General features: G+C 43.2%; 1 protein-coding gene across 4 annotated transcripts in view; it reads right to left on the bottom strand.

Moving 5' to 3' along the window:
- The window catches only part of ephb2b (eph receptor B2b), a 119,677-nt gene that overhangs the window by 18,474 nt on the left and 84,781 nt on the right, over positions 1 to 16,422 (bottom strand). For all 4 annotated transcript variants that reach the window (XM_068712563.1, XM_068712565.1, XM_068712564.1 and 1 more), the window contains exons 5-7: positions 15,628 to 15,963; positions 1,711 to 1,835; positions 306 to 468 (exon numbers count right to left, since the gene is read on the bottom strand). In XM_068712563.1, the coding sequence (XP_068568664.1) occupies positions 306 to 468; positions 1,711 to 1,835; positions 15,628 to 15,963 (624 nt within the window). The remainder of the gene's footprint in view (positions 1 to 305; positions 469 to 1,710; positions 1,836 to 15,627; positions 15,964 to 16,422) is intronic.

Below are 16,422 nucleotides of genomic sequence, written 5' to 3'. Positions count from 1 at the left end.
CTTGACTTCAAGGTAACTAGCAAAAAGCTCTTTGGCAAAGAAAAATAGGACATTTGTGTACCACAGAATGGAAAGAAATCATGAATGCTGAAATATGAATAAAGAAATAATTACGAGTATAATGCGTGGGATGTTTCCCACTCGTCTGCTTTTGGAGTGCTGTAACTGTTTACACCACAACAAGATTTCCTTTCATTCCCGCAGCTGTCTGCATCCATGCTACACTACAGGGTGTGTCGATGGGCCCGGGCATGAGAGGCGTTAACAGCTCTACGTGCTTCGGGGAACATTAGCTGAATTCTCACCCTCAGTCATGGTCTGGAAGTACAGTTTGCCACTGTAGCGTCCAAAGCCGGCTACGGTGCGGGCCCGGACCTGGAACACGTAGATGCTCCCTGGCTTGAGGCCGCGGATGACCACTGTGTTGGTCTGGCTCCGGATGGCGGTAGCGTTATATTCCGACTGGTCCTAGGAGAAGAAAAAAGACGACATGTTGAATTTGTGCACATTAGTAATTACAGTCCAATTGCAAAGGCTAACAATTATGAAATGCCACGTGAATAAATTACATAGTAGATCAGGAAGAAAGAATGATGCAACAGTATCAGCAAACAGCACTTCATTTAAGTATATAGTCATTTCATAGATCATTTTATAAATCATTTAGCCATTTATAAGGAAATAATACTTTAAGTGTCTTGTTACTAAGCACAAAATGCACCAAACAGCATACAGATCAGATCTTCTACTGGGATCTTGTTCTGCACTGTAACTGAAATATTGAGAGCAGACATGGTACCGAGAAAAAGCAGCAACACTCATCTCGACATTTATCTTTCAAACACTAATCTGAATGATTTGCCAGCACAAAAAAGAAGGCATGCTGTTTGATGAATCTGCAAGACTGGGAGAGGCACACATCCGGCAGATGCAGTTTAAAAAAGGTAGATTTGGTGGCAGTTTCAGGTCAGGTGGCGTTCCTGAGCTGCGCCTTCTGATGATCAGAGCTATATTTCACTGCCGCACTCCTGACAGGTCTGAGAGCAGCGGAGACCGAGACTCTTTTTTAGCTGCTCCCTTCAACCCGCTGCTCCGCGAGCACTTCTGAGCCGCGGCAGGGGCCGGGACAATTGTTTTGACAGCTCTCTCCAGCAGTGTCAGAAAAGGGAATTAGACTCAAAAGTGGAACGGCTCAGCATGTAGACGAAAGCTCGACAAACGCAGTGTGTGATTGTGTTCTTATGTCGGCGAATGGCTGTGTGCGTTTTTTTTTTCAGTGATCACTGTGCATTGAGTCAACGTGTATTTGCGACTGCGAGTGTTCTTGTGAGAAAGTGCGCCGATTCGGCAGGAGCTTGCCCTTTTCAATACTATTTTTACAGCAGTTGGCACACCATTGTTTCAACCGCAAGTCTCTGCTCATCAATCCCCTGTGGCCCTGCTGCAGGGCTGAGAGCGGTTTCCTTCTCCAGTGACTGACCGTGATTATAATTGAAAGAGAACGAGCAGAAGTTCTAAGCAATGTTCAGAAGCTCTGTCTGCACGCCTCCTAGAATGTGCTGTTATGCAAACGAGTGTGAGGGGATACTCTGAATTTAAATGTACGACTTAACAAAAGAGTACCATTAGTGCATCATTTATTTAGGAAACTTATGTTAATATGGATCAGTGAGGGCTTGGAGGAAGAATGTGCTGCTGCATCGCTGATACCTTTTCATAATACTGCAGCTCATAGTCCAGGATGACTCCATTGGGCTGGTCGGGCTGGGACCAGGAGAGGGTGATGCTGTCCACCGTGCGACTGACCTGGTGCATTATGGACACTGTGGATGGGGCTGCAAGAGAGGAGACAAAGAAGGTTTGTTAGGGATGAGGCAAATCAATCACTACAGACTCCACAAGTCACGCACAGAGCGTTTTACAGCATCTTTAATCTCAGAGACAAACACCGGGTTCTGCAAAGGTGTACTACGTAATGCCATAAAATCTATGTAATATACTGCAGTCTCTGCTTTAGAGAGTCTCACGGCTAGACGTACACTGCAGGTTGGCAAGTTGCAACACCGGCTAAACCACATAAGCAGCCTCACGGGACTTCCCAGTGTCAACTGTGATTTTCATGTGATTAATTTACGCTTGAGAAACCGCTGATAACAGACCACCGTCTCCAAATAAATTATTTTGAAATCACCAGACCACCGTGCATTACATGCTAGCCAGCCTATTTTGTGGGCCACACAAACTAAACAAAACGAATAGCACAAATCACAAAATGCAACACATCATTTTGGTGCAGTGTTTTTGTCCTCTGCTTTTTAATTTTACTTAGCGAGTTGTTTATGAATGTAAGATGACAGCTTAAAGGACCGTAGCAGAGGTTTTCTATGCTACAAACCACATGTTTTAAATCACTGCCAACATTTATTTTTTCTATTTCACTTCCCAGGCACATGCTGGTTTCCTTTGCCTTTTAGAAAGATATAAAAGTCAACACGTTGCACTTTGAACTGGCTCTATATAGATAGGCCAACACAACAGCATTATTTATTGCCCCAGATGACATTGACTTGGGCTCTGAAAATCAAGTTAACAATGCTGTGACATTTTAACTGGTGAACCGCAACCTTTACAGTGAATATATTTTTACAACACAGCCATTTGCTTGCTGATAATTACCATTTGAAGTTTGCAGCATCCCAAACTACACCATCCGCTTTTGTCAGCATATGCAGTACCACTCACCGATAAGGCAACTTCATAAAAAACAAGCCGTGAGACTGTAATGGATTTCCTACGTTTGAAGTTGATTTTTTAATGCAAAGACAATATCTCTCTCAAAGACGGAACATCAAACTGTGGGCTGCAATGTGAAGTAAACATTTTTCATGAAATTATTGGAAAAAAATCTAACACCATTGGTATGGTCCTTTTTAACAAAAGCCAACAAATTACTTTCAGGTATAATGGCCAGCGGTCATGAACAGTTGGACATGCAGTAAGTTTACTGTAAACACTATATCCGTCTTAAAATAATAAATACAAATAATAAATAAATAAAAAGTAGCTTTTCTTTTAGTATTTGGGTGACTTTATATTGGTCATACATTTTCTTAAAACAAGTGACGATGTCTAAAAAAAAATCAGGATTGTGTTACTTTTTTTCTTTTCTTTTTTTTCATCAAAATAAGTAAAAATAATTGAACCCCATTGCTTGAATTTATTCACATTTATTCAAGTGAACACAATTGTTCAGACTTGTTATGTCATGGGTGGCCCACAATAGCCCTGGGACCTAAAACTTGGTACATTCTTTTCAGTACAACACTAAGGTCAGGGGAGCGTGATCACCTCACGTCCTCCAACAACCATTAAGATTAGTTCAGGGTGCCGTGGGTCAGTGTAAAGCTAAGAGAGGCTGAAGATAAAAAGCTCTGGCTGGGGAGCCTGGCAAGGCCTGCAGGCCTCTATGTCTGAGCCGCTGTCTGTGTGTGTGTGTGTGTGTGTGTGTGTGTGTGTGTGTGTGTGTGCGTGTGTGAGAAAGGGTAGGGTGGGCTGTGTAGTCGGAGAAGGAGGGGTGCTGGCCAGGATTTATGAACCCCCAGCCCCACACTCATCCCCTACAGGCCCATGCTGCACACACATGCAGCCCCTCAGCCAGCAGCACAGTGGCTCCCCTGAGTCCCAGCAATAAAGAGAGAAGTCTCTCCACCGGCACGTGTTCTCTACGGAAATTCCACTGACTGGGAAATTACAAACGGCCACGCCTCTATAATGAGAGATTCTAAGGCTGCATGTGTGTGGGTTTAAAGTCTTCTGTATGTAACGTGGATGCTGTTCATGTAAAGAAATGCTCGTGCAACTACTGTCCTTCAGCAGGAGAGAAAATATAGCTTGTAAGTGACCACAGTGAGTCAGAGCCAATGATTTAAAAAAAAGTTCCTCATTCTCATCAGCTAATCAGCCCTGCCTTGCATGCCCTATGACCCAAACAGAAGCGTCCACCTCAGGCAACAAATTATGATGTCTCATATAAACTGTGATGGTCAAGAGACTGAGCATGTCCTCGTGTGCTGCTGCCAGCAGATAATAAATAGATGTCCATATTTCATCTCAGCAAAGCACTTACACAATGATGGCCTGCGACTGCAGTAGAACATACATCACGGTGCATTCCTGGAGCCGGAAGTACAGTAATGTATACAGTATCCAGTCGGGACGCCGGCCTCAGGAATCCCCTCCATCTCACTGTACACACTAATTTGTTTGCAGTCGCAAGACGACAGCCTAATAAGGCAAACAGTTACTCTAAGAGGAGCTCACGAGTATCCCATTACGGATATACATATGTCCAAGACTGCCACATGGCCTTTTCCTGCATAGCATTTCTATTAAACACACGGCGCAGCCATGCCTAGTAACCTGATACAGAGCCAGGGAAACAAAGGCAGCTCATGTATTCATGTGCAGAGGATGGACGCATGCCAACATGAAAAGCTGTTGGAGGAGAACACTGTGGTTTTCTTCTGCTAGAGAACAATTTCCAGACAGCGGGGTGGCAGTCGCCATGTCTGAGCCCGAGAAAACCCGATGAGGTTTGATGCGACGGAAAACAAACTGGGATTAAATTAAAATGAAGACGTGTTTTTTTTCTTTAATGCAAAGTAAATACTCGGTAAAAACTCGAAGCGTTGAAACATTTGGCTTGTAGAGAAAATCGCAATCCAGCTGTGTTGAGTATTTCAAGTCAATTCAGTACATGCATTTTAAACTAAGCTGACATTCCACCAATTGGCTGTGGAATGCAGTGGTACGCCAAGTCAACGTTTCACTGCAGCAACGATCCACATATGAAAACCATTTTCGTACATCTAATTTAAGTAATCTACAAGTCTCCATTGTACTCCAAGACTTCAAGTGTAGCTAACATGCCCTCATCTTAATCTACAATTTACAGGCTTGAGTAAATACTTGGTTTTCATTGTGTCAACATTATTCACAGAGTTATGCCGCTAAATCCATTCTTTAGTTGTTTCAAGCCATTTTCTTTGTTGTTACAATGATTATTTTTAAACTGCGTGGATTGCACCCCATTAAAGACAATTAGAAATTAAAAACAAAGATGCAAGAAAGTTTCCCCGTCATTTATATACTGGAGACCAACTAATCATAAACCATGTCAAGTCAGATACATTTGTTCAAAGTGGGCGAGCTCCACTTTCACCGGGACGCTGTATTTATAGGTTTCCTCAATGAATGCTCCATTCATGTCCTTAAAACCAATGAAGCGGTTATGATGACAAAGACAGGGATTGTAAGTTTACCTAATTAAATTAGATGGCTGAATTGTAAAGATAAATGGCCGTGATGAACATGTCTGTAACAGGAGTTTCCCATATACCACCAGGAGAGAGAGAGAGGGCGGAGGAGTCACAGCCATAATTTCTCATGTCAAAGCTGGAGATGCATCACTGATGATTATTGATGTTTCATACAAGGTGTTTCATTATCCCCGTTCCCCCAGACACACAGTGTTCAACGTGGGATTGTGTGTTCAACATCAGTCCAACTACAAAAAGATTGTGTTTGATTTCTTTTCTCCAATATATCCATGTCTGCAAAGAGCTCCAAAAAGACAATAAAGACTTTTAATATGCCGGGGGCCCCAGGAGGGGGCCTTGGTGTCCATCTGAAACTTTCAAGGTTGTGTATCGCATGGCTTGATTGTGAGAGGATGGGAGGCCCCAGCTGTTGTCAAAGAATTAGGTTTCAGACCCCACATCATTACCCAGCCTGGGATCTGATATGAAAGGCTGCTTTGGAGTCTATTCTAGCATGTCGCTCTGGCCTTGGCCCAACAACACAGAACACAAAGGGCTCTGTTTTGCTCAGCATCTCTAATAGATGTCTCAGTGTTGTGTTTGAACACCTAGTGACTTCCCTAATCAATTAAAGATGGAGTTTACGGGGATATTTCCGCTCATTTAAATCCAAGCCGATTTAATGGGCCGTGCTTCTGCTTAACAGGAGCGAAGGCTTTCATCCGTCCCATTAATTTATGCCTCTTATCTTTTATTACACGACACTCTTTTGGTGGGCTTTTCCACTTTCTCTTTGACCGTTACCGTGTTTGGCTGGAGTTCTACTGTTAAGCCTCATTACTAAGTAGTACTGCTATGAGCATGATGGGCATATTCATTAAGCGAGGCCAGTGAAGTGAGACCATTGTGGCTGGATGGCGGCAGAGGGAGTTCAGCCATGGGTGCCCGTGTCCAGTGTGTGTGTGTGTGTGTGTGTGTGTGGCGTTCAGGTGCTCCAGGACCTGAAGACACCAACAGTGACCGTCACATCGAGCCATGCTCGGAGGAGCAGCGGTGGGGAAATTACGGCAATCCAAATATTGTCTTCTATTCTCTACAGGTGGCTTATTTCATTGAGAGCAAGAGACAACACCACCTCATGATTTGATACCTTTTGCTCTGTTAAAAAAAAAAAAATCCACCAACTTTTGCTGTCGCATGAATCACATGCTTCTGAGAAAGTATATGTTTAAGGCCTTTTATCTGTCTCCTTCTAACATGCTAATGTGTCTACAACCATGTGGTTCTGATGATTAGATGTTCTGGTGCAGAGAGCAACGCTATGATTTGGAGAAGATGGGGGAGGTAGCGAGAACAGGTCAGGGCTCGTAAATCCCTTTTTCCTTTTCATTGTAAAAACTGGTTCCCCCACAGCGCAGTCTCTCCCAAAGGGCCCAAACCAGCTGGTTCTCCACCAGGCAGCCTCCCAAACAGACTGCTGCTGCTCGGCTCTCCCCGACCGACGTCCATTTATGAGCGGCACATCGAGCCGTCTTAAAGGGAGAGGCCCGTATTTGCATGTACTTTTAGCGTGCTGGCAGCCTGCCCTGTTTCCCCAGCTGCAAGGGATTGTGGGTTTTTACATCTATAAAGATTTTCCAGTGCAATAAAGCTACAAAAGTGAGATTTCAGTTCATCAAGCTTTAAACCATCTGCACTGGAAAAGATTGGGGACTATAATACACTCGTATACACACCATAAGCTAATTATAAAATAGGCACTTCAGGGTCTTGAAGAGTTTTCAAATGCTTGCAGAGGTTAGGGCTTAAATCTAAACCAACCAAGATAAGTATGTATGGAGACAACGCCGCAGAGAGAGTTATTGTGCAGCAACTGAGCCATCATGCAATCCAAAAACATACGGTTCGTTCCACGTTCTGTTGGTGGATGCTGCTGAATACAATCCTCAGTATGTGAGCCACTTTGAGCTTTTAATTTATCTTTGAATAATTGAATAGTACATATAGTTCTTTATTGCAGTGAATGCTATAGGGACTTCCACACAAAAACACATGGTTCTTGTGTGGTTTAAGTGATATTCATCTGATTGATGGATGGTCAAAACGTCTAACAGGAACCTGCACATTGTCTACAGCTTGATAAAAAACTTCTGTCCATCCCGTCCATATGTTGTATTTAATACACTGTATATATCAGAACGTTTTCCAATAAACCAAACCAAAAAAAAGGTTGTGAATGTCTAACATGGACCAAATTATGGTTCTTGAAAAGCTTATTTTAATACAATAAAGTTATTCAATTCTCAAAAAAAACTTTGTGAAAGACAGATTGTAACAATGCTTTTTAAAAAGTATTTTACAAAGACACAACAATCTGCTGTAGTCTTTTAGTCTCTCAGGGCGATTTGGGCTGAGCAGACAATGTTTGAGCTGATGTGGAATGAGGATTTTTACTCACACAGCTCTGGGGGAGACTGGATTCTGTTTAATATGCAAGCTGTTTTTCTGCATTTAAACAACTTCCAAAACTGGCATCTGCGAGGAGAAGAAAACTCCACAAACCACGGGCTGCATGTCAATATTTCACATTGCTGGAAAGACGAGTGTGGGCTACAGCTTTCTTTCTCTCGTTTGGTCAGTGGCACGCACATTTCTTTTGAGTTTTATCGAGTTAATAACTGGTAGAGGAAAAGAAAAAGCAGATTGCTGACAAGAGCAGAACGGAGCTGAATAGCTGTTTCATAATTGTGGATTGACTTGATTCGGTCCATGGTAACATGACGATTGCAGCGAAATGAACAAGAATATGTGCTACTAAATAAATGTGTGGTGTTCCCTAGATTTAATAAACCTATAGAAGTGCACCTCAAAGCTTCTAATATGAACAGTTGTCGTTGGTTGCTCCAAAATACACACCTCATTACACAGTGAGTATTATAAGTAATGTCATATCTAGGAGTCCCACCACCTCCAACTGTCGCTACCGAGCAGCTCCAGAGTAACATTTTTCAAACAACATCAAGACGTGAAAGGTGCCTGTAGCACATCTGCTCCAATTCGATTTTAATGCACAGAGATGACTTCTGGCTTAGCGTCGAAGTCATGCTTATCTACGCACATACTGCAAGGTTGCAGCAAACGACTGGCACACAATGGCGAGGATTATAAAAGATCATCTCTACTTATAAAGTTCCTGACCCCAATTTACACATGAAACCTTGGAGAGGATGATGGTGGATGCAGATCGCATGATCAGCACGATGATCTACGCGAGTGAATCTAGGCTCCATTAAAAAATGAGAGGCATTAGAGACATCTGAGTGGGAGCGGAGGGGGGGGGGAGCTGCCCATCGTATTCAAACCAGAGAAACACCCGGACAATGACGTCCCTGTTTTGCATCCGCCTTAAAAGGAATACTTGATCTGTATGTCACCACAGGAACTTGAACTTCAAGAGTGTGTTTGGCAAAGTGAATGGGAGAGAAAGAAAACAAGAGAGAGAGAGAGAAAGAGAGAGAGAGAGAGAGAGAGAGAGAGAGAGACACATTGTGTTTATCACAGATCCATTTTCTTAATTGGTGAAGTTAACTCCATAAAGTTCATATACAAATCTATAAATTTAACACCACCGTGCTGATTGGGTCAAGACCCCTTTTTGATTCATCACCTTTATTTATTATCTCTTTTTAATTTTTTTAATCGTCGTTATCCTCTTTTATGTAAAGAGTAAATAAATGACTGCATCGAAGCGCAGTCAATTATTCAGGCTTTTAAATCCACAGCTAATGCACTCAACAATAATGAATTGTAGGTTCACATTATGTTCCCTCTTATAGCCCACTGGGCCGAGAGATCATGGCCTTTTAACCTAGATTTGTACGCAGGCGATGTGCATACTCTATTCCTCTCCTCCCTGCATAGCCCGCAGATCACATCCTGAAGGCAGAGATCCATATAATGTGCACAAAAAGTAACCGCATGGTTACTGAATGATTTATCAGTGATCAATTAGTTAACTAATTTTGACAATCCGTGTGCTAATTCTCTTGTGGTGAGTCATGATTAAATTCATATTGCATGCATAGGTTATTTAAAGTCATCTGATGAGCCGCACTGTCAAACCCCGCAGGCTGCTTACCGCACACTTTATCGCTGAGCTCACTCTCTGCTGTAGCGCTCCTCTGGTCTTTGTAAACAGGTTGCTTCGTATCGACGGCAGCATGAAGGCGGTGTGTGTGTGTGTGTGTGTGTGTGTGTGTGTGTGTGTGACCGGCTGGCTGATTACCAGAGCGGCCTCGTCTCAAGGCTCCGTCAGTGCTGGGCTCCAGGTGCACGCTGGGGCCTCCTGTCTGTCTGCCATGGCTGACCTACACCGGCACCCACCATATGTGTCCTTCTTAACGCCTTCTGTCACTGTCACACAGCACGTCATGTACACTGGTGGTCCCTGTCTGACTCTCCGTCTCTCAACCCTCTTCATCGCTCTCACGCATTTAGAGCTGAATGTTGCTGATGATACAGCAGCCTGAATTTGTTCATGTTGCTTTATTTTAAAAGTGTATATATATATATGTATATATATATATATTCACTCACAATAGGTCAAATTCATCTTTTGCCATAATTATCTTTTACATGCCAATGACTTCATGTAATAAGAGACTGTACTTGTTTTAAGTGGATGTCTTTCTTACTTAAATAGCTGCATTTTTAGGAAACTGTACGCTTAAATCTCTTGTAGTTTTTAATAAAGCACATTGCTTTTGTGCAAGTTCTGTTACATTGAAAGTCAAATAGATTTAAATGTCCCTGCATGAGATAAAGGCAGATAATCAAACATTCACTCAGTGGCGTAAGGCAGTTATGTGTTGTATTTAACAATCAAATGAGTTACTTAGGCTATAGTATTGGGAATAGTTCTTTCTATGGATCTATATTTTCGCCCCTGCATTAATTTCCAAATTAATTATATGTGGTGCCATTGCACCACATATAATCTGCTCTTTTTCCGACCGGTGACACTGGCCTAAACTCAACAGTGTAGTAGCCACATTTGGCTGGCTGGTGTATGGACACATTCTGGCAGTCCCACCTGGCTCGGCACCATGGCTTTTCACACCACGGCCCGGTGGGGCGGCCCAGTGGGGTGGTCCAGTGGGGCGGCCCAGTGGAGCGGCAGAGCCCCCGGTAGCCTGGTTACTCTGGACCTGGGCAATTTGGCCGGTAATTAAGTCATAAATCTTCCCCCTCGACCACGTGAAAGGGCTGCATCCGACTCCACCGCGCACCCTCTGAGTAATGTGGTTCACTTCCACAATTGGCCAGTTCACCTGATAAGAAACCAATTCAGTCTGTCTGCTTCTCAATAGCATTAGCAGCAGACGCCGTGGCTCACCTTGAGTTAATGAAATGCCTCAACAAATATGTCCTCTGGAATCTAGTACACCCAACCACTATAGAATGCAATATGGCATGAGCACATGAGTATATGGAGCTCTAATACATCTATTGTGCAATTCAGAAGTATCTCACCAGCTCCAGAGTAAGCTAGCAAATAACTGGCAGTCCCGTTATGAGTTAGCTAGTATGTGTTTGTCTTCTTGATTTAAAGCAACAGACTTTAATTAGTTATTTTGTAATCCAAAAAAATTGTCTTAAATAGACTCTACTGCCTTCATATACACATGAATGATATTTAGCGATAACACAATTTGAACCTAAGCTTGTTCTAACTAAAGTGTTTACTCAGTTTTTCACACATGACTTAATTAAAACTGGTTGCACCACACAAGCTAGTTTTTATATAGAGATTAGCTCTTACTAAATACTTGCAAACCATATAAGTCAGGTGTAACTGTTACATATATAACTGAACCGAGTGACAAAACAAGTGCTAACTTGTTAATTTTTTTACTCGTTAAAAGTGAAGAGATGAAATGGAGAGAATCAGAATATCTGAGCTGAAACTTGACGAATGATGATAAATGAAGTCAAGATGTAAGTCTTGACAATTTTAAATTACTAGTGCTGGGCAACAATTACAATTTTTAATCGCAATTAATTGCATGATTTTCTGCTGATTAATGCGATTGTTATGCGCAAAGTTCAATAATGAATTCAAAAGTAGTGTATTGCACTTTTATTTTAAAAGTACTGCTATATGAACAAAAATGCAATAACATTTGGTTTGCAAACACTTTAAACACTTAAGGTGCTTTTTAGCAGCAGTATTCCCTTTACACAGTAGCAGTTATATTTCTTGCACTATCTGTGCTCAGTGTGTTGACTTTATTTGAATCGTTCCACTGCTGTGCAACATGAATAACATGTTCTGTGCACGTTTCAGCAAAATGTCTGTCTTCTGTTTTCATGACAGTCAAAGCATGTGAATGCAGCTCTCACTGTTCATCAATATAATGCACTGTAACTCCGAGGTAATTATGGTTACCCAGCGATTAATTAATGAATGCGTTAACGCGATAATAACGCGTTAAGTTGCCCAGCACTATAAATTACATTTCACAAATGTACCTCAATGTATCAAAACATTATTCCAATTAACTCAAATATCTGTATGTCTGTCCTTTCCCAACAAACACTCACCTGACTGACCTCAGACTGGAGGTGTATGACCCAAGGAGGCGCCGTGTCGAGTGTGAAGTCCTTTGGATAAGCTGTTCTGCAGAAAGCTGCAATCAGCAATACTGCAGGCCAGGCCAAGTTTGGAACAGGCATGTTTTGAACTAAATATTGTAAATAATGTCCGCCTGGTTAGCGTAATAAGATATTTATCTCTCATTGTAAACTGTATGAATACTAGCAACTCTGAAACATATATTTTATATGTATTTAGACATAAAGTTATACCTAGATTTACAGATGATACAGATTTTGCACCTCTAAAATGGTAGTTTTTGGAAATTATGCTAGCTTGTAATGCTACAGGGACTTTTTTGTTAATTCATTGTGCATATGATAATGTTGTGTAAATATCCAGCGCCTCTAAAATTATTTTATGAATGCAGTTGTGGTTACAGACTCTCTCTCTCTCTCCACCTTCCTCAACTATTATTTTATTGTATATTGTATTTGGAGTATAATTAATTTGCCCCCAAAAAAGAGACTAAAGGCAGAATAAACAAAGTTAAAGATGACTTTGACTGATAGCATAATTATTTTTTTCTTTCCACAACATTTTCTATGGATATTGGGATAATATTGTTAGCATGAATTCTTTTGGCCGTCTGATATCGTGAAGGCCTTATTTCTTAGCACTCCGGTTTACAAAGACCTTGGAAAGGACTTTACATATAACTTGTGCGTTCTTGTGTGTGTCTGTAGGCTGTCCGTCCAGCCATGTGTCTCAGACTGTGTGAAGACAAAATGGCTATTAATGAAGTTTATTAGGACAAAATCACATACTGCCGCTCGTCTGTCAGAGATGTTTGATCAAACCTCTGGGTGGGAACGTGGTCTCTGCAACAATTTTCACTTCATACATTAATAATGAATGAATAATGCAGGCCGGCTAAGGTTAGGGGACGGGGAGAACGAAGGAGGACATCGCAGGAATTGTATTGAAATGGTAAAGTGGTTAGAAAGGGCGAATGTGTGCTCTGAGATGACGGAGGTACTTCAGGTTCTTTAAGCACAGAGAGGGGTACTCTACACTGTTTCAATGACCAGACTCAAACATGTGACCGTACTCCTGCTAGACAAGAGCCTCACTAGACAGTAAGTCACCTTGCCAATAGTTTCCAGGCTGTAATGTGGTGACTTTTTCATTAAATTTCCGTTGCAATGTTGTTTAATACTTGAAATAGTATCATTCCTAAATGATCACCATGAAGCCACTGATTTTTAGATGATTTGCCCCCTCCCCTGTAGTGTGACTATACGCCTATTGTTTGTGACACTGGTCGTGAGTCACCACTCTCTCACCTGTCAGACCAGTTAAATCATTGTAAGACCTACACACACACACCACACACACCCTATGGTTTTCACCCTCAGTCCCTGACAGAAAGCACCCTCAGCTCATTAAATGTCATGCAAAGAGAAACATTTTATAGACGGCTCAAAGCCAAGGGCTTACTTGTGACTCATTATTATATATTTTTTTTTAAAAAGGCTCGGAGGGGCATTTCAAGGCTTCTACATAATCAACACAATACAAGTTTTGGGGAGTTGGTCATATGCTTATAAAACGGGCTGGAGCGCCATTCAGCGCGGCATCTGCCTTTGTGTGGCATTACAGTGTGTAATCAAGCGCCGCACTTTCCAGGGCAATCACGTCCTTTTATCGCAGAGGAACTGTCGCCAACCACCTACGGAGTGGGAGGATAAGCCCTGTGGGTAATAGAGTGTGGTGGGTGCTTGATTGGGTATGGTGGCGAGTAAGAAGCGATCTGCTCCCGTCTCGCCTCCCCCCCCCCCCCCCCCCCCCCCCCCCCCCTTCACTTGTTTATTCGATGCTTTCGTGGAGCGCTTCAGCCTCTGGCCAAAGCCTACTGAGAGACTGATCAACACAACATACAACATTTCAAACACTTTTTTTACTTTGTATTTTTTAATTGTCTTTCCTCATCTCACTCACTCTCAGTGTTAGAGGGAGGCACAGAACTGCCTGAGATAATTAGGGGTGACACGATGTTTATGTAACCTCCAAGCCTCACAAACCAGATACAATTATGGGCTCCTGGTCCCCGTGACCCCAACCCCGCAGCGCAGCCCCGCCAAACTGCAATGCCGTGTCCCAGGGGTGAGCCTGGTTTCGTGGGGTGACGGGGAGGAAGGTGGGAGGGCGGAGTGGGCGCAGGCAAGAGTTGAGTTCTTTTCACAGCTCCCTCTGACGGGAGCCCTCGCTGCCTAATCCAAAGTGATGGGCACTTCAGTGGAGAGGGCGCAGAGCCCCCCAATTTCCGCCAGGACCCCACGGCAGGGGGAAGCAGGAGAAGCCAAAGGGTTGGGGTGGCAGACTTATTGTGGCCCAGCGAGAAAGAGCGGGGCAGGGGCCTCATTACAACGCTTAACTGCACTCACAGGCCCTCATTAACCCACCACACCAGTGACTCAAATCAAAACAGACAATAAAAAGAGGTCGCCGTTTGAATAAAAGCCCCCATTCTAGCGCGACTTGGAGTTCCAGCATTGTAAATGAGTGCTTTATGGAGCTCTTACACACACAGATTTCCGTAAACATTGAAGTTTGCAACAATGGGTCATTTTAAGTGTGGAAACCTCCTCTTAAACGTTGTCATCCAACTTGTATACCCTTTCCATTTGACTGCTTGTATGTAGGCATCTGGACATCTGGCAATACCAGAGGAAAGTAATGAGAGAGTGAGAGTGTAGTAAAACAAAACCCAACATGTACGTTGTAATGAAACCACAGTAACAGTTCCTTTAGGTAGCTCAGTCGTAGGAGACTGGGAATGGATGATGCGACATGACAGGCACTTATGTACGTTGCTAATGGGATGCAAAGCCAGTGCAAAGATAAAGCCCACCCCCCTCATCAGCGCTTGGGGAGAAAAGCTTGGCATGCCAAATGATGCGTCTCATAGAGACAATTAAAGAGCAAATCAATGCTGCTGCCTCTGTGAAATAATTAGAGATGCGGCCGACTTCGACCGCAGTCACATAGTGGAAAGAATGCAAAGCTCCGAAAGTTGTAGGAGAAATATTGAAGGAGATTTTAAGTTGTATTTATTTAAGATCCCACAGATTAAAAAGAACCTGGTTTTCATTATACCTCGGAACAAACTGGAATACTGGCTTCTTTAAAGTAGTGTTTGCTTTACAAAGCAGCTCACACACTGTGCGCATATACCTATATACTATGCTATGTTTTTAATCCTCCTAATGTACTGTAGCACTATTGTACAATCAAGTAGGTGGATGAAAATGGAGCTGTAATCACTGAACAGCAGATGAAGTGGAGGAGAGGCAGCACCTAGCCTGTTCTCAGCTCCACAGTCTGAAAAACATGGTGATGAGGTCACTCTGTTAAGACCAGCAGGCCATCACATTCTGTCTGTCACATCATCAGCGGCACTCTCTCTCCCATTTTAGAGCCCTCAATCTGCATACATCACCATGCAGGAGAGGAAAGAGGCCAACTCGGTGGAGGTCTATGCGCTGTGCATTATGTGCTCAGAGAGGAACGAGTGTGATGAAGAGGGGCATCAGCGGCAGAGGAGCAACACAGAAATAGATATGGGAAGAAAAAAAATGAGACAGAAGAGGAGAGGAGAGGAGACCACATGGGGAATATAAAGTGTAGAAAAAGACAGATGGGCCCACTTACCAGCCTGGTTAGTGGTGATGTTGACTGAGGCATACTGAGGGGAGTAGGGGCTCTGGTCTGACACCCCGTTGACAGCCTGCACCTCAAACGTGTACTGTGTGTGGGCCAACAGGTCGCTGATGTAGACCCGGGGTTCTGTCAGGCCCAGCTGACGGGGCAGAAACTGAACATTGTCCCCACAGCGGGTGCAGCCTCCCCGGCCGCCGCCGCAACTCTTGCAGATGATGTTGAAGACGACGTCCTCACGGCCCCCCGAGTCCCGGGGAGGTGTCCACTCAAGCATCACGGAGGTTTCGTTCACGCTGGAGATGACGGTCTGTGGAGCTGAGGGGACGGCTGGAAAGACACGAGAGACATTCTGCAGTTAGCACTTGAGTGATTAAAATGGTACACAGATACTTTGGGAAGTAAGCTCCTTGGTCAATTTGATAATTTGACAAGCGACCCCTTTCACATAGTCGCAGTCATGTGATCTATTGTTAAGTTATACATTTAAATTAAAGCTGCTTTACATGTATATATAAAGGCAGCATCAACTACATTCCATGGCATTGTTGTGATCTTATGATGGACGCTGTGTTGCGTACTTAATGACATAGAGGGCATGATTGCCACCTCTACTCAAATTAGACAGGTAAAGAGAAAATCCACACGCTCACTAAAAGGCTTCTTCTAGACGTCTGAGCTTCCCTCGGGACGCCCGTTCACACTCTCTCATTCTCCACGCTGGCGTCACTCTGTTTTCTTAGCATCTACTCCTGACAGCTTTCTCATGGAGCGTTGTATAGAGTTACT

Source organism: Cebidichthys violaceus, unplaced genomic scaffold (assembly GCF_023349555.1).
Source record: "Cebidichthys violaceus isolate CVI_PGR_0920_01 unplaced genomic scaffold, fCebVio1.0.p SCAF_17, whole genome shotgun sequence".
Classification (NCBI taxonomy): Eukaryota; Metazoa; Chordata; class Actinopteri; order Perciformes; family Stichaeidae; genus Cebidichthys; species Cebidichthys violaceus.
Note: the sequence above shows the minus strand (reverse complement) of the source record. Positions and strands in the feature narration are given on the sequence as shown.